At 42.2% G+C, this 24,941-nt stretch overlaps 2 protein-coding genes across 5 annotated transcripts in view; one reads left to right on the top strand and one right to left on the bottom strand.

Annotated features, from left to right (window-relative positions):
* Positions 1-61: 61 nt before the first annotated feature.
* SHISA3 (shisa family member 3) lies at positions 62-4,601 on the top strand. Its single transcript, XM_045985040.1, has 2 exons — positions 62-338; positions 3,018-4,601. The coding sequence occupies exons 1-2, from the start codon at positions 62-64 to the stop codon at positions 3,455-3,457; spliced, it is 717 nt and encodes a 238-aa protein (XP_045840996.1). The 3' UTR covers positions 3,458-4,601.
* Positions 4,602-11,238: 6,637 nt separating this feature from the next.
* The window catches only part of ATP8A1 (ATPase phospholipid transporting 8A1), a 228,671-nt gene continuing 214,968 nt past the window's right edge, over positions 11,239-24,941 (bottom strand). For all 4 annotated transcript variants that reach the window (XM_045988323.1, XM_045988314.1, XM_045988331.1 and 1 more), the window contains 2 exons: positions 17,386-17,477; positions 11,239-16,189 (listed from right to left, as the gene is read on the bottom strand). In XM_045988323.1, the coding sequence (XP_045844279.1) occupies positions 16,092-16,189; positions 17,386-17,477 (190 nt within the window). In that variant the 3' untranslated portion in view covers positions 11,239-16,091. The remainder of the gene's footprint in view (positions 16,190-17,385; positions 17,478-24,941) is intronic.

Here is a 24,941-nt window from a genome sequence, read left to right as displayed (position 1 = left end):
CAGCCCAGCCCTTCGCTCTCCCGCTGCGTCCCCTCGCGGCAGCGCCGGGCGCCCAGCGGCGATGGGGGCGCTGCTGGCGCTCTGGCTCCTCCTGGGCTGGCTGCGCTGGAGCCCGGCGGGCGCTCAGCAGTCCGGAGAATACTGCCACGGCTGGGTGGACGTGCAGGGCAATTACCACGAGGGCTTCCAGTGCCCGGAGGACTTCGACACGCTGGACGCCACCATCTGCTGCGGCTCCTGCGCGCTGCGCTACTGCTGCGCCGCGGCCGACGCCAGGCTGGAGCAGGGAAGCTGCACCAACGACCGCGGCGAGCTGGAACACCCCGGCATCACCGCGCGTAAGTGCCGGCCCTTGGCCCCCGCCCGGCGCCCGCGGCCCGCGCGTGTCGGTCCGCGTGCGCTCCAGGCGTTCCCGGCTCCGCGCACGGCGCTGCGGCCAGGTGGGGGCATCGAGGCGGAGCGGGTGGTCGCGTTTCAGGTCAGGCGCCCTAATACCTTTGCAGTCCCGTTTCCCTCCACACGCGGTCTCCGCGGGTCGGTCCCAGGAAAGTTTGCAAGGGACGGCGAGGACCAGGGTTTGCACCCGGTGGCCCTGGGCGAGACAGCTGGGGTGAGGGGAAGAGCTACAGGGACAGCGCCAGGTCGGGATGAGGTTTTTCCAGGGCGGTGGGGGCACCCCATGGCGAGCCCCGGTCACTCCTGGAGTTTCGGGATTGCCGGCGGCCAGAGACCGCAACTCGTGGGGAGCGCATCCGCAGCCCCGCGGGGCCAAGGAACCTGATCCACGTTCACCCCCCCCCACTTCTTTGGTGGATCTTTGGTAGCGTTACTAAGCCTCTGCCTCGTTCTCCTGACTTCCTTTCATTTCTCTGCACCGAATTACCCTCTCTGGCCCACCCCCTATTGTCACGCCTTTCAGAAATGCCCAGGTCCTCGAGGTGGCGATTTAGAAAGCGGGGTCGCAGGGGCTGCCCGCCCCCTACTCTCAGGTCGGAAAACACGGGTCAAATTTCCGCTCACTTCAGAGCGGAGTAAATCCTGACCCCAGCGGAGGAACTTTACACCTTTAAAAAAAAAAAGAAAGAAAGAAAGAAAAGGAAAGAGAAAAGAGAAAAGAAAAGAAAGGAAAATAAAAGAAAAAAGAAAAAGCTTTCCACCTGAATGGGAACGTCAGGGAAACCCGTTAGAGCTTGAGGCGATGGTTTTTATGGCCGGGAAACCGGGGGAACAGGCGGAGCTAGGAGCGGGTGACACCCCAGAACTCCATAGCGGAGGTCTAGAGCAGGCAAGAGAAGGTCCCCGGGAAAGAGAATTAACGGTGCCCAGAGACCCCATCCGCCCCAGCGCCACCCGCCAAGAGAGTAATAACCCAGAGGAAAGGGGAGCTTGCTCTGCCTTAGAACTCCATTCTGTTCTCAGGGAATTTAACTTGAGCGTCAAAACTCCCAATCTGGTGGGTTGGAGAAGTGGTTTCTGGAGAAAACATGCTCGGGGAAGGCAGGGAACGCGAAGCGGTCCTTGCCTGTTAAAAAATGATACAGACTTTCCCTTGCCTTACTCCACTCACCCTGGGGGACCCGGTTGCTCTGTGGAGTGTGTCAACACACAGTCTGCAGTGGGGATACCTTCCTGAGCCTCCCCGAATCCTCTTTGTTGGGGGGGGCAGCAGGAGAGGGGGCCATCTCTGTACTCACTGAGGTAGGAGCCACTGAACTCAGGGACCTTGGTTTGTGGCTCTGCCCCTTGCCAGCTGTGTAACTTGGGCAAGTTACTTAACTGTTCTGGGCCTCCTCTCAACTCTCACATGGGCATATTCTCAGAGGAATTGGATTGTGGATTGAGTGAGTGTCTGAATGCTTAGCACCGTGCCGCCCGCCAGCTAAGTGGTTAGTCAGTGGCTTTCCCCTCGCCTACTAAACATGGCGGAGGGGATGGGAGACGGAAGAGCTTAGGCCTAAGAACCCACAGAACCTCCGGGTTGATGGTCACCTGTCAGTCAGTGCTTGGGTGTCTTTGGGAGGGTCAAAAACAAGTACGTTTCCATATCTGGAAAACAGAACTTACCATGTCCACCTTACAAGAGTCTCCACGCACTTGATTCAGATAATTCATAAGAAAGAGTCAGGCACACAGTAAGGCCTTTGTCAATGCAGGTTTTCTTTATTTTGCCTCTGCCGGGGAGGTTGCATCCATAGGTGGCTCTATCAGACAGGGGAGATGCTGGGAGTGTCCCCAGGGAGTTGGGGGGCGGGCTCAGGGGTGGGAAATTTGATGTCTGCCTTGCACAGAGACAAGGAAATTTGTCTGCTCTGAAGGATGCTCTCCCGGAAAGCCACCACCACTAAGAACTGTCTCATGAGCTAAGGTTCGGTCTGACCTTCCAAGAGTTTGGGTGGGAGGTGAGGGGCAGAGGCGTGGCAGCCAGAGTGGGCATCCCAAATCCTTTCTGGGAAGAAGTATCCAGAGTTGATACAATTCCCCATGCAGTCACAGACACAGTCAATGGGGGCCCACTACGGATTTCTTTACACCATTCTTTCCTTAGTCTCATAGTGGGGGTCTCACTTACAGGCTCAGTTCTCTTTGCTTAGATTGGAGATTCTTGGAAGGGAGAAGAATTTGCAGCCTCAGAGATGGGTCAGCGCCCTAAGAGCCCCACCGTGATAAAACTACCGAAAACCTGGATTTAAACCCAGAGTCATGGTAACCAAACAACTCACCCTTCCCCTCCCACCAGCGCTTGAACGGGAGGGTAGATTCTGTTCCTTCTGATTTCCAGATGTGCAGTTTAACGGCTAATTGCTAACAGAGGCTCCAGTATCAGCTTGCTTCCTCCCTGCTAGGAGCAAGAACATTCTGCCATCTCACTTCCCACTTCAGAGATTACCAGTAACAAGCTCGAGAGACTGGGCTGACAAGGGCGGCCACACTGAGCTGCCTACCTCCCACCCGTGAGCTGCCTGGAGTCTGGGAGACTCTTGTCCAAACACCTGTGTCTGTCTTCTTTTACCTTTTAGAGCCGGTCTACGTTCCCTTCCTCATTGTTGGCTCCATCTTCATCGCCTTCATCATCCTGGGCTCTCTAGTGGCTGTCTATTGCTGCACCTGCTTGAGACCCAAGGAGCCCTCACAGCAGCCAATCCGCTTCTCACTCCGCAGCTACCAGACAGAGACCCTGCCCATGATCTTGACCTCCACAAGCCTCAGGGCCCCTTCCAGGCAGTCCAGCACGGCCACCAGCTCTAGCTCCACGGGGGGCTCTATCCGCAGATTCTCCTTTGCCAGAGCAGAGCCAGGCTGCCTGGTGCCCTCACCGCCCCCACCTTACAGCACTGGCCACCCAGTCCACCTGACACAGCCATCTGGTTTCCTGGTGTCACCCCAGTACTTCACCTACCCGCTCCAGCAGGAGCCCCCGCGGCCGGGGAAGAGCTGTCCCGACTTCAGTTCCAGCTGACAAGCCACAAAGATAAATCCAGCTGGTAGGATGACCCGGAAGACAGGTGGAGGGTTGTCGCCATGGCCACAAGGGCTTCTGGGGGAATTTCCCTTGCACCCAGCAACGTCCTGGAGGAATGTGCTAGGAAAATACAGCGCCTTCCTAGTCCTACGCTTCTCGGCTCCAATCACAGGATGGGTGTGTTACAGAATTGCTTACTGGCTTGGAAATCATGGTGATTTTTACATTTCAGTTTGCGCTACTTTTATTCAAAATACGGAGCCGCGACTTTAAAGTTGCAAATTGGCTGAAGATGTGTTACTGGACAGCTCAGCTATACTGTTTAGAAAAGGCCTATGTGTTCTTTTTTTTCAACCTAAGTTGTTTAGTGAGTCGTAATACACATCTATACATCAACCAGCGAAGACAAACACCTGATGGTAATTATTGAAAGTTCTTTTAAAAAAAAATTAACAAATCAGCAACCTGAGGGGACAGCTAAACAACCTATTTATGATACGGGGAGCAACATAACCATGAATAACATTAGCATTGTGAGAACAGTTACTTCTTAAATTAATAACTAAATTTTGCTTAAAATATAAGCGTTTTTTTTTTTTTCAGAATACAAGATTTCCATAACCGCACAAGGAGTTTAAAGTTTTAAATATTAACCAGGATATTCATTGTAACACAGATCTTATGTAAAAGCATTTCCCCCACCCGCCTGAGGGAATATTTATTGCAGACTTTTTGTTCAGCAACATTTAGTGTTTAAATGAAAGTTGGACGGTGGAGTCATAAAACCTTTATTTGTAAAATGAGTTATGTACAGATGTAAAGATTGTAACTTAATGTATTTACCACATTGACGGTACTAATTATTTAGTAGTCACACTGAAATTTTTTATGTTAATAACTGTGGAGTTCAGAGCCCAGCTATTGGTCACAGTCACCTAATGTTATGTATCTTAAGTGCCACTAAATTCCATGTCTGATGATGACCCGTTTGGGGCATATATCCTGCTGGGTTAGACTAAATGAAATACTTTATGTTTTTGTGAAACCCATTTGAAATTTTAGATCAAAGCACTTCATTTTATCTTCTTAATGATACTCTCTGCTATTCAATAAAAGGAAATGTATTTACTTAGCACTTCATATTTTGAAATTAAAAAAAAAAATCCTACATTGGTTTTGAATTTCATTCAGAAGCTCTTTTCTGTATCAGGGTTTGTGAAAAACAGGGAGGGAAGTGAAATTTTATAGATTTAAAAATTGGAACATTTCTACTAAGAATCTGGATTTATGGCTTGTTGGGACACTCGGAAGATGGGGCACAGAGGGTCTTGGACTGCCCTGGGGTCAGGATGGCTCTTCTTAGACCAGGAGCTTGCCATGCACCAGCCTCCTGCCTGGTCTCCCCAACCTGGCCCAGGTGCCTCAATTTTGCAACATACCTGGCCCCTGTGGGTGTTGTTTGGGAACCCAGATTTAAAGTAATTTGCGCTACCACATGTCACCCTCAAGAGCTCTTTTCATTTTCATTTTTTAAAAAATACAACCTACATTTATTTTGATTTTAAGTAAGCTCCGAAGCCCAATGTGGGGCTTGAAATCAGGACCCCGAGACACATGCTCTACCAACTGAGCCAGCCAGGCGTCCCTCAATAGTCCTTTTTTTTTTTTTTTTTTTTAAGATTTTATTTATCTATTTGACAGAGAGATCACAAGTAGGCATAGAGGCAGGCGGGGGCCGGGGGGAAGTAGGCTCCTCGCGGAGCTCGATCCCAGGACCCTGAGATCATGACCTGAGCCGAAGGCAGAGGCTTAACCCACTGAGCCACCCAGGCAGCCCCCCTCAATAGTCTTTTTATTTTTTATTTATTTATTTAAAAAATATTTTATTTATTTGACGGAGAGAAATCACAACTAGGCAGAGAGGCAGGCAGAGAGAGAGAGGAGGAAGCAGGCTCCCTGCGGAGCAGAGAGCCCAATGCGGGGCTTGATCCCAGGACCCTGAGATCATGACCTGTGCCGAAGGCAGAGGCTTTATTTAACCCACTGAGCCACCCAGGCGCCCCCTTAATAGTCTTTTTAATTTTTTTTTTTTTTTATTTCTTTGACAGAGAGAAATCACAACTAGGCAGAGAGGCAGGCAGAGAGAGAGGAGGAAGCAGGCTCCCTGCCAAGCAGAGAGCCCGATACGGGGCTCGATCCCAGGACCCTGGGACCATGACCTGAGCTGAAGGCAGAGGCTTTAACCCACTGAGCCACCCAGGCGCCCCTCAATAGTCTTTTTAAAATAAGGCTACTTAGAGGTAGAATTCTGATCACAGAGACTGGTCATGTGTCCTTGCCACTTTGCATTCTACTGAGGAGCAAGTTCGAAGATAACTGTGCCTTTGCCCAGTCTGATGGCAGAGGAGCTCTGACTTCAAGTCCCCTGTTTTCTCCCATGACTAAAACGGTGACTTCAGATAGCCCACACTCACCAAGATAATTAAGGGGTGAAACCAAGAAAGGGAGGGAGAGAGGAGAGAAGGACAAGAGGAAAGCTTCACAGGAGAAGGATAGACATTTGTTTTTTCTTTTTTTCTTTCTGGGTTATTTATTTATTTGACAGGCAGAGATCACAAGTAGGCAGAGAGGCAGGCAGAGAGAGAGAGAGGAGGAAGCAGGCTTCCTGCCAAGCAGAGAGCCCGATGTGGGGCTCAATCCAGGGACCCTGGGATCATGACCTGAGCGGAAGGCGGAGGCTTTAACTCACTGAGCTGCCCACGAGCCCCCCCTTTTTTAAATTTATTTAAAGGATACACATTTGTGAGCATGCTTGAAGCACACTCCAATGTCATTAGATGGGTTTTATTCGTGTTTGTTATATACTGCTCCTTTGATATTTTTAAGGTTAATCTCTACTGGGCTCTTATGAGCCAAAAACTATTCTAAATACATATTTTTTAAATATTTATTTATTTGTTTTAGAGAGTGAGAGAACATGGTGGAGAGGGACAGAGGGAGAGGGAGAGTCTTAAGCAGACTCTGTGGGGGCTGAGTGTGGAGCTCGATCTCAAGACCCTGAGATCATGACCTGAGCTGAAAACAAGAATTGGATGCTTAACTGACTGTGTCACCCAGGCTATTGTAAATATTTACATGCACTGACTCATTTTCTCCTCCAAACAACTGCAAACAGGGAGGTATTTCAATTCCTGTCTTACAGACTTGGAGGAATGAAGTAACTTGCCCAAGGTCCCATAGCTTGTCAGTACTGGAGCTGTGTGTAAACCAGATGCCAACAGCGAGGGGACACCTGCCTTGAGGTTTTGACATTTCTGTGCATGAAATCCAGTGCGGAGTGAAGCACGAAGCCCAGTTCCTCTCTCCATAGCAGTGATTGTTAACTCTGTTGGGCCCCATGAGGTCTCCTTAGAACAAATACTTTGTGCCATCCCTTTAGTCTTAAATGAAATTTATAGGTAATATTACCTCCTACAGATATGATTAAAAAAAAATCAATGCAATGGCTTAATGGTAAATAGAAAGGAGAAAGAAAAGGAAAATGATTTATTTCACAATGTCACAGCGCCAATAGACCTAACAAAGGTCTCAGATTTGAACCTCTAAGCAGAATCACTGGGATGTGACAGCTCCAAATCCAGACTGATGTGGGTTTGCTGGACTGGCAACCCAATCATCCTAATTGCATGGCGGCCGTTACTGTGATTTTTCCCCCAAACAAAGCAAGGTCTGATCTCTTTTTGATTTTCACAGTAGTTATAAATCTGGAAGATTCAGTGTATATTAAAGCATTGCAAAGCAGTGTATGTTAAAGCATTACTTTATAGGTAAAATGGGATTAGGTGTTTTCCACCTAAAGGAAAGGTGGAACATTTCAAAGTTGTGATGATGGTCATCAAGTCTTTGTTGGGTGGACCATCCTATGCATTGTCGGATTCCTTTTAAAACCGAGTCCCAACCACTGAATACCCAAGGCACATCAGCCCCCTAGCCCGGCCACTGTGGTGCCATAGATGGGCGCACACCATTCTACAGTGTCCTCTAGAGGGCAGAGCTGCCCCCACTGAAAACCATCTAGTTGGGCAGATTTCTCTAGTGGCTGTACTTTTATTTGCCATCCCTTTGGGAAGCGGTTCCATTAGGCAAAATAATGCTAAGGAATCCAGAAAGTTCACATCTGCAACCCCCCCCCCCCCCCGTTCCTTAGCCAGGTGCTCCAAGCAATCGAGTTAATGGGCAATAAGTTGTTTAAAATTAGGGAGAGGTTGTGTCCTCCTTGTAACATGGCACTCAGTGACACGGAATCAAATCATAGCTCTACCTACTTGATGACGTAGGGTGCATGTCTTTGGACTTTTCTCTGAAAGCTCTTTCTCTGAAAGCTCTTAATACTTACAAACCCAGAGTAATTAGGTCATCCTGCTGATTGCCAGAAATTGTCCTCTCAGCAAGCATTTATTAAACACCACCTAAGGAGGCAACGTGCTAGGGGTTGGGAGTATCAAGATGAACAAAATGCAGGTCTGTTTCAAAAAGCCTCTATGTCCATGGTCTCTGGCATGGCTGCAAGTCCTAGTGATGAGGTGTTATAGATGCTCTGTGAGAGAAGCACATTATCTTTCCTGCTTTCCAGGAGCTCAGTCCTGTGGGGGAAAATGAACCCACCGACCAACTCTTGGAATTCCTTCTGGTAAGTGCAATGACAGGGGACATAAGGACTGCCCTATAACATCTCACTCATCTGCAGGGGTGAAATTGGACCCAAGTCTCTGGATGAACGGGATGTGAGTGAGAAAGACAGGGTAGATGAGGAAGAGACCAGTGCTGGGAATGAGGGGAAGACCGCATTAAGCAAAATAAAGGACTGGTAGAATGGACAAGTTGCACCCACCAGCATAAACAACTAGGAACAATCTGGGAACTAGACGAAGAATTCAAAAGAGTGAGGGTAGAGAGATGGGCAGGGTCCATCTCTGAGATCTTGAAAACCATGGTGGTGGGAATACATCAAGTGCAAGGAGACACCTTGAAGGCTTCCATGAGGGAAGGCAACTTGGTCACATCTCCGTTTTAGAAAGTTTACAGAGCAAGGGTCACGTCAAATCACCTGAAATTTCCAGATGGGCTTGCCACAGCTTGCCAAGACACCAAAATATGGGCAGAAATTTGGCTGATTAATGCTTTATGACTTTTGCAAAGAATTTGAGTCCTAATATCCTCAAATCACAATTATTTTGAAGAACGAAAGTTCTACACTTTGAAAGGTGCTTAGGCAAATAACGGCTGCCATTTACTGAGGTCCCTGTGTGGCTTTATAAATTGTAACATTTAATCTCCACAAGCCTGAAGTAGGTTGTCATCCCGCCTGTTCTGCAGATGAAGAAGTCAAAGCAGAAAGGTTAAATGCTGTGCCCAAGGCCAGACACTAATAGCAAGATTCGAACCCTGGCAGGCTGTTTTGAAATTCTGCATTCTTTATGACATATAACTTACTACACTCTCGCATCCCCCTGCATACCCCCCCCCGAATGTAATTTCTAGAATTTCTAGAAGGCCTAATTTTCTCAGGAAAAAAACCAGCCAAGCTACTTTTCAGAAAATCTTCTGGGGAAAAAGTGATTCATGTTGTACATATCCTATGGATAGAGGGGATTGTAACAGTCAGGAGAGTTTGTGCTACAGTATGAGATGCAGAATAATATAAAGTCTGAATAGAAATATTAGATGACAAATATTTTCCCCTTTGCACATGAGAAACTCAGGAGAGCAAGTGACCTACCAGGATTTTGGAGTCATAGTCTCTGGGTTAGTTTTCTGGCTCTGTCGCTTATTGTAAGCTGAGTGGCTCTGGGCCACTTTCTTACCTTCACTGTGTCTCAGTTTCCTCATTTGTAAAATGGAGATATTAATGGCACCTTATCGCTTAGGGTTGTCTTGAGAAATAAGTTAGAGTCACTGTCTCCAATCACTCGGATTCTAGTGGAGAGGGAGCTGTGTCGTAAGTTAACGATAAGTAATAGAAAGCAGATGATCTACCCTAGAACAGAAACAAAAGGCTAAGTACCGGGGGGAGGGCGGATGTAACTGTGGATATTGGAGTGCAGGGAACAGGGAAAATGGCCCCATGGTTTGATGGAATGAGTCCATGAAAATCCATGGCCCCCTTTGATACCCAGCCAACTTCCCCTTGTTGCCAGGAGTAGAGAGCTCTCCCACCACAATGGGTATTCATGACCTGTATAAAACCTGGCTGGTTTTATAATCTGCTTTAGAAAAATGTATTTAATAAATTTGCCGTAGAATGATTATTCATTTTAAGCCAACCCTTTTAATTGTCTAAATGGGTAGATTGTTCCCTTTTATTTTCTCCACCTATTTACTTATTCCTGTTATTGTTATTAGTAACATGCAGTGGAGAATTTGCCAGATTGACTTAAATCCATAAGCAATTTTCTAACATGAGATAAACGAAAAGGTTCCTGAAAGTATATACAATCACAATTAGGAATTTGATTCATTTCATTGGGTTGGGATCAATTTACCGCTGCATAACCTAAAAAACTTCCTTAGTAGATGTTCAGGGAAAACAAGAATTTAAAGATGTATTGAACTATTAAGGGAACAAACTGTTGACATATTTTGACATGTATATGGCTATTGTAAAGTTGCAACTAAACATTAGTTATCAGTGCAACGAGGCTGACAGAAGATTCGTATTTGAAATGCTAGACACATGGTTTGCATGTGAAATAAAAACTATGGGAAAATGTAATCCAATAATTTTTACTAGCTCACTAGTGAAATTATCCAGGTTAGGAAGATCTTTCCTCATTAAAATGCATGGCTCTGTGTTGCCAAAATAGAAGCTGAGTTTAGAGACGCTATGGGCATAAAAAACCAAATGTGCAATGGGGTTGACATACTGAATTTGTGAGAATGCATTTCAAGTGTGCTGCTCCCTTTAGCATTTCAGTAAGATTAGAAACATCTGAAACCTGGGCGTCAGTAATAAGGGGGAGTGGAGATGAATGTGCAAGTCCTTGGATGTAATCCCCCAGGTAACTCTTCTGTACACCTGGTTCGCTGTGGTTTTGCTTGGGAGATCCACACCCAATCAGTGTCCCTGGAAAAGACCGTGGAAAAGGATATGGGGCCCCGGACAGCAAAGCACAGGCTGCCGCTCGCAAGGAAAGCCAGCGGCTTCTCCAACTGCTCACCCATGCCGCCTCCCTCTCAGCTAATCCCATTCTAGCAGCTTCAGTTGCTTCTCTTTTGCCAAACAATGCTTAGTTTTGACAAGGCCATTAGCCTCATTTCCAATGTTTCTCGTGCTTTTGGCTCACATGACAATTTTAATATAAAGTTTTTTTTTTTATTGCTTCCTTCAAATGTTACTGGCTACACTTGTCCACTTTCTCAAGAACTTAAAATTTGGTGGGTTTGGAAAACTTAGGAAGTCCATCCGATGGGAAAGGAGGGGGCCAGGAATTAGTTGTTGATTTTCTGGCTGATCTAAATATGTCATGAGGCTTTTCTTATTGAAGAATCAAAATATGGGAATTTTATTAAAAAAAAATTGGGGTGGGGGCGCAAATTAGTTAACCATGCCTGTCACGAAACTAGACTCCAGCAAGGGCTATGTTCTACATCACGGGGGAGGTCAGCAAAATGTTAAAATGCTATGAAGTGGATACAGCTTCTTAGACTGTAATTATAGTGGCTTTGAAGGTTTCATAAAGCAACCTAGTTTCTAAAACCAGCAATTAAAAGTGCAACAATTTCTTTATGTAATGGTACAGTTTATTTCATTTTTAACAACGAGAGGACAAAATGTTTAAAATTTGCAGTTTAAAACATGCACATTCACAAAAGGCCAATGACACATAACACTGCAGAGAACTGAATATTACTCAACTTTAATAACTATTTATAAAACACAGTGCATTGAACATCGAGATCAACAAACCTGAGAAAACTATAATCACAGATTCAACACTCTCCACTCATGCAGCTTCACGATTTCGACAGCAGTTTCAGCAGGAATGGAGTTTCATGGAGCTGAAAATAATATTTTATATTTAACGCAAACTTCAATTTTTTCCATAGTAGCTGCCTTCTGAGGCTGCCTTTTTTTTTGAACTTAATAAACTTGAAAATGTGAAAAATGAAGCTTGAAGTAGCTAAACAAACGACAAACAGTATTTACTGCATTTATGGCTTCTAGTCTAGAACCATGAAACAAAAATATTTATTTTTTAATATTCTGCTCACGTTTTTGCAAGAGCAGATTTACGTATGGAAAGTTGCTGTTCATTCAAAATAAGCATGTATGAAATCTAGCTCTTTTTCCTACTTACAGGAGATTTATTTGCTGAGAAGTTTTGTGAGCTTTATTAAGAAAAGTTCTTAGAAGCAAGCTAAACAAAAGTTGCGATTAAATCTGTTCAAATTTGTTTGTAAAATAATTTACTTATTTAAAAAAAAAGTGGTGCAGAGAGCCAATTAATTTGTCCACCGAATATTAAATTCCAGGTAGGCCATGACAGAATTTTATAAGGCAGAAATAAACATCAAGATTTACAGCAGTAGCCATGCATTGGCCTAGGCCACTTTAAATATTAATTCATGCAAACCATAAACCTATCAGAAACACAGCTGCTTTCATACAGAAAATAAATCAAGACGAAAAATGGAAAACACTTATTTCCTTTCCTTCAAAGTTTAACTTACATTCCATTTTAACAGCCACTGAAGGTTAATTAAAATGCAGCAAAGTATAACAGAGTCTCACAAGTGACTTCAGTTATTTTAATGTGAGAAAAATCAGATTATGATCTCTTAGAGAAGCATTATAGAAATGTTCATCATTAAAAAGCATTTATTAGGCACCGAGCTGCATGGTATTACATGAATTTACAAAAAGAATTCCACAGATCTGGTCCACATGATGTGAATGGGGTGGGCGTTTTCTCGATAAATTTTATAAATGGTTATTTATAAGATTATATATAGACTTATTTGATAAAATAAGTTTTAGAACCAAGAACTGTCATAGGGCAACTGCACAAAAATATACACTGATGATCATTTAGCATGGTAATAATTAGGACATTGTTACAAATCATTTAAAAACTACAAATATACAATCTATTAGTTTTAGACTAGCATTCATTTCCTGAAAGAACGTTTCAAATGACAAGTTATCAGTGACGAACAGTGCACACAATGCAGAACAGATTTTCAGGTGAGGTTCGTATTTGTTATTTAGAATGCTAAACTGCAAATTAAAATGTAAAACGTAATAATCAGAATAAATATTGATTTCTGGAATTCACTTTCCCCTGAACATTAAGAGGAATTACTGACTCCGTTCAATGACTATATAATTCATGTAAATGAATAATATTATTGAATAAGAATACACGTTCACCTCACTTGATTAGAAAAACGTTTTCCATTAACTTTGCAACACTGCTGAATCAGGCTCACATCAGACACCGAATGGGGTGTCGGAGGGTAGGCAGCACATAGATCATTTAAAATCTGCTACATTCCTGGGGCACCTGGGTGGCTCAGTGGGTTAAGCCTCTGACTTCAGCTCAGGTCATGATCTCAGGGTCCTGCGATCGAACCCCACATCGGGCTCTCTGCTCAGCGGGGAGCCTGCTTCCTCCTCTCTCTCTGCCTGCCTCTCTGCCTACTTGTGATCTCTCTCTGTCAAATAAATAAATCTTAAAAAAAAAATCTGCTACATTCCTGAGAAACACCCTTCTCCTGCTAACAATTTCTGCCAAATAGCATTCTGGGTGTGAGCCACCAGTATATATTTTCATATGTATGTAGAAAACATTTAGAAAGTTCATGCTCAATATCACTGTGTACAATTCAACATTAAAGAAGCAACTCCCAGCTTTTCAATGTTAAACGAATGAGGATTTTTCTGCTGTAAGTAGTATTTTCTGAATTGTAAACATTGTAAAGCGAGATGGTGTTAGCATTTGCCAAAGTCCCTACAAGGGACTTTTGAATTGAAGAGTATGTGTCCTTTATTTCAGAAAATACAAGTTAAAAGTCATTTCAGCTGTTTTAATCTTGGTAAAACTGTTACATTCCTCCCCCTCTTTGGAAGGTTAAAAATTTGGAGGGTTTTTCTCTAACACTATAAAATCACGGCGACTGTAAGGGTGTGTTTTAAGTTTTACCAAGGAGGTCACTCCCTGCTGCCCAGCACCCTCTCTCACGCCAAGAAGCAAAGGAATTGATTTAATAATTCAAAAATAGGACTACGGGACAAGAAAGACTTAACTTAGCCATATTTCAGACCACGGTCTCATACATGAATTAACCACGGGTATTCTCCTCACGTTGAAGAGCTCCATAGAAACAATCCATGTTTTAAGATAAAAATAAAACTTTTTTTTTTAAAGCCAGAAGATTCAGTTCTATTATATTCATCATATTTTGGTATTAAAATTTGGGAGAAGGATGCCACTGATGAGGTGGAGGCCAAAGGAAGCATGTCTTGTCTGTAACCTCGACAAAGTGTTTCTCCAGAGGGATGGACCTCATTCTTGGGATTTGTGTGGTTGGACCCTGACTGTCACCACCGGGAGGCCCAGGAAAGCCGCTCCAAATATCCCTTTGATAGACAAAAATCTGTGACTTCCGAGTTTTGAAGACGATCTTAGACCCTTAGACCTGTGGTCTTTCTAGGTGTTCCAATTTGCAATTTTCTTAATCTGAACCCCAGATGGGAACGGTCTAGGAAGTGAACTGTGTGAGCTCCTTGCCCCCTTTAGAATTACGTATGTTATAACCTCTCTCCTTTCTAGAAAATGGGGGAGGCACACTTGTAACTAAATAACTAAAAACACAGAGAAGGAAATGACATATCACCTAATTTTAAATCTAAGTGAAGAAAAACGGTAAAAAAAAAAAGTGAAAATTTTAAACTTAAGCAGTGACTTGGAAAATCACCTCTCCTTGCAATTATAGTTGACTTTTTTTTAAAAAGAGGAAGTTCTACCCATTTTTCTGGTAAGTCCACGTAAAGGCAAACAGGCTTCTGAATAAAAGGCAAAAAGTTTGCTTCAATCTCTGAAGTGTATCTGAAAACTAGAATTCCTTTTTATTTTTTTTAAACGAAAGCATCATTTAAAAAGAGCATAGAAAACAGGTTGTGGTTTTTAAACAGCCCCTTCATCATTGATTGTTGGTAGCAAAACAGGCATTTTTCAGGAGATGACTTGGAAATGCTAAGAAAAAAAAAAGTAAACTGAACATACATTTAAAAACATAGTAACAAAATCTCCTTGTGATGAAGAGTGTCTCTGATCATAAAGTTATAGGCTTGAGCAAAATAGCTGTTTTGAAAAGGGGGAATATGTACTACTTATTTGTCCCAATTAGCAGTGTGTGACTAATTTGGGGGAACTCTTGACAAGCAAGCTGTGAAGTAATTCTCAGGTTTAAGTACAGAGGGGGTTACCAGAACACGGGGTGTCTCTGTTTGGCAAGGGGCACCTCTAGCGGGAACTGGTAGAAAGAACCCAAACACAGGACAAAAGCCGAGCCTATGTACATTACAAAAGCCCATGCATTTATCCCACAGTGGTATTCCAAACATCTCCACGGAAGCACTGGGGAGCTCACATAGATATCTAAGCATAGTTTTCTTGAGAGAGAAAACATTAAGATAAAATGACAGCACTCAATCTTCAGCAGAAGCCAGATTTTTAGAAAAAGCTAAATGATGAGGACCCCTCATCAGAAATGACAGAGACATACATACAGTTTACAAATCAGTATCATGATGACAGAGTCACATTGCCACGTGTGCCTTCCACCGTGAACAAGGAAACAAGACAAACAACACAGAAGCATTTGTAAGGCCAAAGGTGCAACACCACGGGTTTTAGTAGCAAATGCCTTGAAATACTCATTTTTGCAAATCACTCTTATATTTGAAAAGGCAAGCATGCAGATCTTACAGCAGAACTGGAGGTAAACTTTCTCTTAAATTTCTGGGCAAATGGCTACTGAATGTGAAATACACTTACTGAACGTCTTTGGCAAACATTTATCGAGACAATTTTTGACACAAACACTTGTTAATGTCTTGTTTAGAAATTTTGCTCAGGAAGGTGAGTCAGTTCCTTAGAGAAGAGTGCTGGCTTTTTTTTTTCTTTTTTTGTTTTTTCTCAGCATATTCTGAAATCTAAGTCTGGATATCAAGAGTCCCTATAAATTATGACCACTTTAGAGTTTTCTCGTGGTTGGTCACCGTGTGGAATAGCCAATAAATCCCGTTAGTTACAGCCCCAGAGTAGCGGCGTCAGAGTACTAACCGAGTCTCAGTTTAAGAAAGCATTCTGGCAAGATACAAGGTCATTTTCAATTTCTGCTTACAAAGACTTAGCAAATACTTTAAAAAATCTGAAAGAGATGGTGTTCCAGTAGAGTTGCACAGTGCTTATGTCTAATATACACGAATCTGACGGTCGATCAACAAGATGAGCTCAGATCCACTTTCGCCTTCCGGGACCAGACTGGAATTGGTCAGCAGATCCGGTAAGACCTGGGAGCTCTCCTTTAGAGTCCTAGCAGCCCCTGCCTCGCAGCCCCTGTCCCATCACCACTCCTCGGGTCTCTGCTTTGTGGTGTCGTACGCTCGAATCACCTCAGACTGTGACACGATTCCATTCTCATCTTGTGAGAAAGCGTACCCATCTGTAAGTTACAGATAAAACAGAAATGATCATTGTGAGGTCACCGGGAATCTCCGTTATTCTGAGTGGGAAGGACTCGGTTTCTAACTTAGGGCCCCTCTATGGCCCTCTTGCCTTCAAAAGCATGCGTGAAGACACTTTCTTTTTATGTCTGGAAAAGATGCCGATTCAACTGCACCATGAAGTGTGGACTGACTGCAGGCTGTCGGCTGACATTCTATGAACTCTGCCCCCGGATGAATGAGCAGGTGCTCTCAAAACCCCTCCGCTCTCCTCTACGCATCTCAAAGCTAAGCCATACACTTTTTGTTCCTGGCTACTGGGGTGGGGGAAGGGGGTGTCTAGTCTAGTGGGCACATATATTTCCATCCAGATCGGGGGTACGAGACAGAAGGAAGAATTAAAGTGAGAAGGAGGCAGAGATAAACACCCCGACTGCCAGTACTGGAAAAGTCTTCTTCCTTGGGACGACACTGTCCTTGGCTCTCCGCATCTACAGATAAATTCCTTCATGCCCCAGCATGGTTGGGGACAAGCAACGACCCCCAAAGGGGTCACATCTTTAGAAAAGGCCTCTTGAAGCATAAAAGGCAAAAACATTAAACATGAGTATATATAAATGAAAATAAATTACATGCGGAAGCAACATGAAACAAAAGATATATTACTAACACAAATACATTTACTACAGGGCTTTATATATTATATTCTTTTTCAGATTCTTGAAATGTTAAGAGGGCCTGATACCTAATAATTTCTTTCAACTCGAAATATTCATAAATATTTTTGAAGGGGAGAAATATATGTTTCACAGTGCTGTCTGAAAACTGAAAAAACCCCTGCAAAGTTATTCAAGTCGAAAAGATAACAATACAGAGGGAGCTTTTAAGAGTTAAGATTTATTTCACTAGTTCTTTTTAAGATTTAAGGAAGCAAGGGGCATGTGGAAATATTATTTCTTCGAGTGAAAGCAGCAAGATTTGAAAATGCTTTGTCTTGTCTGCTGTAAGTGAGATGGCTGTGGTCAAAGGTTTCTCTGAACACCAGTTATTTATGTAATGGGTCGCAAAGAAGCAGAACGGGCAATAGATATTAAGTTTAAATAGTTAAATATTCCTGCAGTCAAAATGCGGCTCTTGTAAATGCTACGGCAGAACGGCAGAGAATTTATTGACGAATCCGAACTCAGATACTTACGGAGCAGGTTTTGTTGTAATGATTCCGACCGGTACAAGTTCACATGGTTCTTCTTAAAGACGTTCTTGAGGAGTTGTGCCCTCTCCGTGAGGCTGCCGAGCAGGTGCAAATGTGTGAAATGAATTATCAACTCGGCAGAGACCCCCCGCCCCGTGCCCACAGGACCACCAGAGTGAGTTCGACTTAAACAAAAGATTGCTTGAGAAGGCTGGAGTCTAGGGATTCTTTTTTACCCCACTTTCTCAGAGGGCAAATGAGATTTAAAGTAGTTAGATGCTCTCAAGGCCAGTTTTCCCCATAGCTAAAGAGAGTTTTGTTCTCAATAATCCAGCCCAAAGCTTTCCCCACTCACCCCCGGTTATCTTTAAGTCAAATGGGGATACAGACCCTGTACAATATGGTTAACAAGAAATACAAAGTCGGTTGTCAGGGTTATTAACTTCTAAAATCCTGGTCGACTTACTGCGTGCAGTCTAAGCATGGTATTTTTGGAATCCCAGAAATTATTACCATAGATCTTACTTTGCACATATTTTGGTTTAAAATAGTAACTTTTTAGTTATGTAAAGAAATCCTCAAAATTACACAATAAAGAAATTTCATAGACTTTTTCACTAGAAAAGTTCCATTACCACTCCAAAATGGTATGAAATGTGTTCCTTAATGTCATTAAAAAAAAACAAAACCCAAAACCCTATTTTCAGAAAATACTAGGTAAAATGATATGGAAAAATATTTATTTTTTAATAAACGTTTAGAATAATCTCCACAGAAACAAATCCATGTAATTAATTATGTAACTTCTAAAAGCACACTGTAAGAAATAATGCATCTATTTTTTTCCACTGCACGTAGAATGATGTCTCCAAGAGTAGGAAGCCAATTATTTGTCAAATAAATGAATTCGAGCAGTAATTGTGAAATGCACTTTAAACATCACCAGTCCTCCCAATCATGCCATTTCTCTAGTGGTTGATTTCTAGAACTTTGCTTTGATATCAAAGAACATAATAAGCATAAAGAGCTACTAAGTAACCCACATGTGTTACAGCAAATGTTTACCCAATTTTGTTTTAATCACTGGAATGGACTCAGTTGAAAAATTTCCTTCTTGTGTTTTTCCCACTATAAAAGTTTTAGTTAAATTGTTCTAAGTTACGTCAGTTCTGTATTTTGCCAAATTTTTTAAAATCCTGAAATGGAACCATTTTTATCATATACAAGTAATAAAAATAAAAGGCTCCTCTGCAGAAGGAACTCGGAATTACACAAACATTCTGGCTTTTGCTGAAGTAAAATATTTAGAAATGTTGACACTTCTACTTATCTTCAACACATATTTTTTAAAGTCTAGGGACGTTAACGGGTGTTTAGTAGACATAGTTCATTGTCACTGAGAATTAGCTACATTAAGGCAACAAAGCTAATTAATCTAAAACTCCAGTGGTTTTGCAAATAGTCGTAAACCTTGTTTTTGCCAGTGAAATAAACAAGAGACGGGGAGTGAGAAGGGACCATTTTTAGAGACACTTTTCTTGCTCTATTCCTAAAATGATCTAACATTGCAGACCTGGGGACCCCAAGGAACTCTAAAATCTGTAACTGCTTTGAGGAAATCAGCAGCTTTAGCAGCAGGTGGTCTGATTTTGTTAGCAGAGCATTGGGATGGGGTGCTGGGAAGTCTCTGGTGTGTACGATGAAAACGACCACAGACATCTAGAGGATGGCAATGTATCATTATGTAGCTTCTTCTTCCCCAGATACATTTTCCAGGTTTCAGGCTGGCCTTGCTACATGCATAATACTTTAATATTATAACATTCAATGTTAAGAAGGGGGACGTGAGAATTTTATCTTTCATATTATGAAATTTACATGTATAAGATAATGCAGGTCTGTTTTGTAATGGTTCATATGAGGCTATCCTTTTGTTCAGCTGTTACATCTAGGTCATGTCTAGTGTTAAAAAAATGCAATAAGAAAGCTTCTTTCTCGGGAAAGGAGGGTGGTACTGGGGACAGAGAATGGGCTTTGGAGTCTTAACTGTAATTCTGGGTCTGTTACTTATTAGCTGGGTTGTCTCAGGCAAACCTTTCTTGGTCCTCTCACATCCACAGGAGGAGGAAAACCCCTAACTGCCCCCCCCCCACCACCGCCAATGGTGGGATTGGGGAATTGTATGGCTTCTACCATAGTGACTGACACTTAGGAAGGAAGCACTCAACGAACACTAGTCCTTCCTGCTTTTATCCCTCCCCCAGCTCGCAAGGAATTGATCCTATAAAAAATCAACGTGAATAGAGATCATCACAAAACAGAAGATAACTTTGTGAGGATCCTTTCTGATACCTTGGCTTAGAGTCAACATCAGCTCCACACGTGATGTCTTTGGCTGTGTATGAGTTTTAATTTACAATGCCCCCACTCCACTTCCCTGGTAGGAAAACTACTAGGTTTCTGTTATTTATTTATTTATTTATTTATTTCCCCCTGAGCTATGCTGAACGTCTTACTTTTGTGTTCATAGTGTTCATAGGGCAGAGTCACTCCTATGAAATAGAAATGCCATTCACAGGAGGGTGCTTAATAAATAATAAGTGATGATGATTGTATTTCTCTAGCCTTATCCTACCTTTTGGGAACTGCTCATCATTTCAGAATTACGTAGTTCTAGGTCCTTGGGTATTTATAGGTACTGCTGTTACTCTCAAGTCACATTACATAGTATCTTGGGAACATGTTCACCTTAATAGACATGTTAGAAGTTCAGTTTTTCTTGAATAGCTTAACACTGGGACAAGAAGGAAGAGACTTTAAAGAACCTTCTCATTAAAACCCCACCATAATCACGACTCTTAGTCAGTAGTGTTAATTTTGTGCGGACTTTCATTTACACACCAAGCTAGGCAAGTTCTAAATTTGTTCAATGCAGTAATGAAAGTACCACTTAAATACTGTTACTTTATTTCCAAGCCCACTAAAATGTTTCAACTTAGATATTTGGTAGTGGTAAGGTATTGTAATGTTTTAAAATAATAATTTTATTAATTATTTAATAATTAAATTAATAATTTAAAATCATTAATTTTAATGTTTTAAAATAATAAGTCTATTTAGAAATACTAAGTATAGGTAAAAACCCATTTACTGTCCTAGAACATATTGTCTGAAGGTATTTTCTGTTATTTTTGAAGAGTGGTAAATTTGCAATTGTTTTGGTGTTGGGTTGGCAAGCTATTCTGGTGGAGTCATTAAAATGGATCTCCAGAAAGTAAGGGTAAAGTTCTATTTAATAATGGCTGCTGATGTTTTGCTGGCATATGTCTATATGTGAGATATAAAAAATTATGACTCTCCTCCTATTTGCCTATCTGTAAAATGCAGTGTTTCCCACACTCATGAAAGACATCCATAGGTAACTGTCGTGTCTCCCATGAGCCCAGTGTCTACAATTCCTTATTTTAAAGCATTACGTTTTTGAATTCACTTTTGTTTTTGTTATTGTTTTGTTTTAGAAAAGGTAAGATGTTATAATTTATAGATGTAATGCCCCCCCAATGACATCCAAGAGGACTATAATCCAAAAAATTTGTATTTCTGCTATAAAGTATATGTTTATATTATAGAAAATATAAACACTATGAATGCCTTTATATTTATAGAACAAATGGTTTAGATTTTTTTCCCCAGCAAATGTTTGCTATAAACCAATGGGAAAAAAAAATCGAATTTCAAAGCTTTGTTTGTTTGTTTGTTTTGCATTTTGGAATTGTAGATGCTATGCTCCCTAGTGTTGGAGCCTATCCACAAAACAGGGTTTCATACCGTATAAGGTGTTTTCTTTCTTTTTTTTTTTTTAATTTAAATTCAATTAACCAACATATAGTACATCATTAGTTTCAGATGTAGTTTTCAACAATTCATCAGTTGCCTATACACCCAGTGCTGTGATGTGATGAGCACTGGGTGTTATATAAGTTGTTTTCTTAGCCAAAAATAGTAAGCCATCACTACACAAAGATCAGAGGTAAGGCTTGCAATTATTGTCCTAATATTTAGACTTAAACTGATTCCTACCATAACCCAAGGTTCAAAAAGCAATGTACTGTACTTAGATAATGAAATACATCCCCCCCAAATTTCAGTGTAAAATTGGAATACATGTATCTAATTCACTGGATAATATGGTGAGTGATATACTATTTCTAAGACTTTTAACCAAAATGTTGCAGTTTTGCACATCAGTAAACATGAGAAATAAATGGTTGTAAATGCTGGTCTGGACACAGTGCTTATAAGTCTGAATTTCTCTGACACAGTGCTCAGATGAGATTGAAAAAAATGGGGGATGATCATTTTACAAGACTGCATTGTTCTATCTATGATGAAGTAAACCAGTGTTACTCTGGACACGACTCATTGGGGCAGTGTAACCTATATAATTCTATGCTTTTATGTACTGTATTTTTATTTAACTACCTATGGGTCAGTCATCTCTTTACTACCCACTACTCAACCATCCTTTCACCCCCTCATTTGCTCATTCATTCATTCATTCCTTGGTTCATTCTCTGGACCCTTCAATCACCCATTTGACAAATATTTATCAAGTGCTACTGTGTTCCTGGGTCTGTGCTAGGTGTTGGGTTGCAGGTAAGACTAAAAAGGAGGCCTCTCCTTCAAGGCGCTCAATCTAGTAGGGGAAACAAACACACAGGATAAAAAAACACATCATAATACAATGCAATAAGTATAATTATAGAATCACAAAGAGCTCAGATAGCAGAGTGGGAATTAATGTTATCTCAGAAAAGGTAAGGTGATGCACCGGAGTTGAGGTTTGAAAACTAGGAATCGGACTGCCCCATCTATGGGGGTGGGGGAGGGTATCAGCTTCTTGACAAGGGAATAGCATGTGCAAAGACTGGGAGGCAGAAAAAAACACGGTATTTTGGAACTCAAATAAGTCTGATATCACTTGACTACACAGAAATCACAATTTCTTTCTCTTTGAAAATATAGATAAGATTAGCTACCTTTTTTGAAATTTTACATCAAGCTCATTCTCCAAGTCTCCTAAAATAATCCTGGCAGTGGGGTGCCTGGCTGGCTCAACTGGTAGAGCATGTGACTCTTGATCTTGGGGTTGTGAGTTTGAGCCCCATGCTGGGTATAGAGATTACTTAAAAATAAAGTCTTGAAGGAAAACAATCCTGGCAGTAAAACCAATCTGACAATTCCCAGCTGCTCTAGGATGTCACTGTTTCGCATGAAGACTTTTCCAATGAGTTGCTGTTTTTCTTCCTTTACAGATCCCTTCTCTTCCCTCCCCCTCCAGCCATCATCCAGCAGGAAGGCACTATGGTCACCATCCTCCTGGTTATGGATGGGCAGCAATAGCAACATGGAGTATGTGTTATACCACCGGTTTTCATCTGTGGCCTTCAGCTAAGAGCTAACGCATTTCTGAGTTCTTGAGAAAAGCTGAACAGCTCTTTTAGGCAAATAAGGCAACAGCAGGAAATTTGTCTGATGCACCTGCTATGGAAAAGCTGGTCATTTATGGTGGGATCCACTATATTCCTTTCAGGTTCTCTCTCTCTCTATTTAAGTAATCTCTATACCCAACATGGAATTCGAACTCACAACCTGGAGATTAAGAGCTGCATGTTCTATCTACTGAGACAGCCAGGGGCCCCTCTCATTCAATCATTCATTTATTGTTATTTTTTAAAACATGACTGTAACTCTTTTTTTAAAAATTAACATATACTGTTTATTTGTTTCAAGGGTATGGGTCTATGATTCATCAGTCTTACACAATTCACAGCACTCCCCATATTACATACTCTCCCCAATGTCCATCACCCAGTCACCCCACACTTCCCACCCCGCTCCGCTCCAGCAACCCTCAGTTTGTTTCCTGAGATTAAGTCTCTTATGATTTGTCCCCCTCTCTGGTCTCATCTTGTTTCATTTTTCTCTCCCTTCCCCTATGATTCTGTCTCGTTTCTCAAATTCCTCATATCAGGGAGGTCATATGATACATGTCTTTCTCTGATTGACTTATTTCGTTTAGCATAATACCCTCTAGTTCCATCTATGTCATTGCAAATAGCAAGATTTCATTTTTTGATGGCTGCATAGTATTCCATTGTGTGTGTGTGTGTGTGTGTGTGTGTGTGTGTGTGTGTGTACCACATCTTCTTTATCCATTCATCTGTTGATGGACATCTAGGTTCTTTCCATAGTTTGGCTATTGTGGACATGGCTGCTATAAACATTGTGGTGCATGTGCCCTTTCAGGTCACTACATTTGTATCTTTAGGGTAAATACTGGTCATAGGGTAGCTGTATTTTCAACTTTCTGAGGACCCTCCATCCTATTTTCTAGAGTGTTTATTCTTTATTTTTTTAAAGATTTATTTATTTTAGAGCTAGGAGTGAGAGTAGGAGGAGGGGCAGAGGGAGAAGGTAATAGCAGTATGTTCTTTCCCTAATAGTTGTCAGTAAATAGTTTTATTCACAAGTTTGTAAGCTAGGATTCTAGCACATCTTTTTTACAGCTAGAGTGAAAGAGAGAAAAATTGACTGAGGGACACTTGGGCCAGACAATGGACCAGGTGTAGAGGTTTAGGTGAAGGGACAGAGATGAGGGGAAGGGAGAGGGAGAAGAATTCTCATAGTTTTCAAAGTAGGTGTTATCATTTCCATCCTACACACAGGGGCACTGACAGAGAGTGGTCAAGAACTCTGTCAGGCTGGTTGAGGCTGTTTTTGCTGTTGTCTCCAGGGGCTCCGGAAGGTGCTTTGTGACTTCCAACTGAGAACTTACTCTAATTCCCAGTTTCCTCATCTGGAATGAACGGGGTGACTAGCTCGCACAGGACTGTTTTGGGGAGTCCCACACAAGAGCATAGATGGCGGGATACGCGCATCACCTAGCATGTAGTGAGCGCTCGACACATAGGCGGGGCTCTGCCCTTTACGAGAGGGGCGCGGACTGGTGTGTGAGTGACCAGGGCCCCCCGGCCTCAGGCAACTGAGGAAGGCTGGAAGCCAAGGTCTCAGCTTGAGTTCCTGGTCTGAGATTCACTGAACTCTGTCAGACCGAGTAACAATAGCAAATCGTGATGACAGTGACAGACACGGGAGCGAAGTGTTTCCTCCGGTGTAGACAAAACCTGAGCTCACGGGAGTGTGACTGAAACTGGTATTATCTTCCCAATTGTGTTCTGTCATAGACTGTGTTCAAACACTTTTAATTTCTTTCCCATAATGCTTTGTGAATGCGGACAATTTGATTAGGTTTCTGACCCTGCTTTTATTGAGGGGGTGGTAGTGAGCCAGGGCCTTGGAAGACAAAATTCACCTCATAGGTGACACACGCCCAGGTCAGTTCCGAATACGTGCTCAATGTTACTGTTGTGCACGTGGCTCTAGATCAAGTTCTGATTTTCACTGTTGTTTTATTATGGATACTGTTTTAAGCTGAAAGACTTTTTTCCTCTTTCATTTTAATAATACAATAATATTTCTTATGACCATTTATTTAA

Source organism: Meles meles, chromosome 2 (genome assembly GCF_922984935.1).
Source record: "Meles meles chromosome 2, mMelMel3.1 paternal haplotype, whole genome shotgun sequence".
Lineage (NCBI taxonomy): Eukaryota > Metazoa > Chordata > Mammalia > Carnivora > Mustelidae > Meles > Meles meles.
The sequence above is the reverse complement of the archived record's forward strand: the minus strand, read 5'-3'. Positions and strand labels throughout refer to the sequence as shown.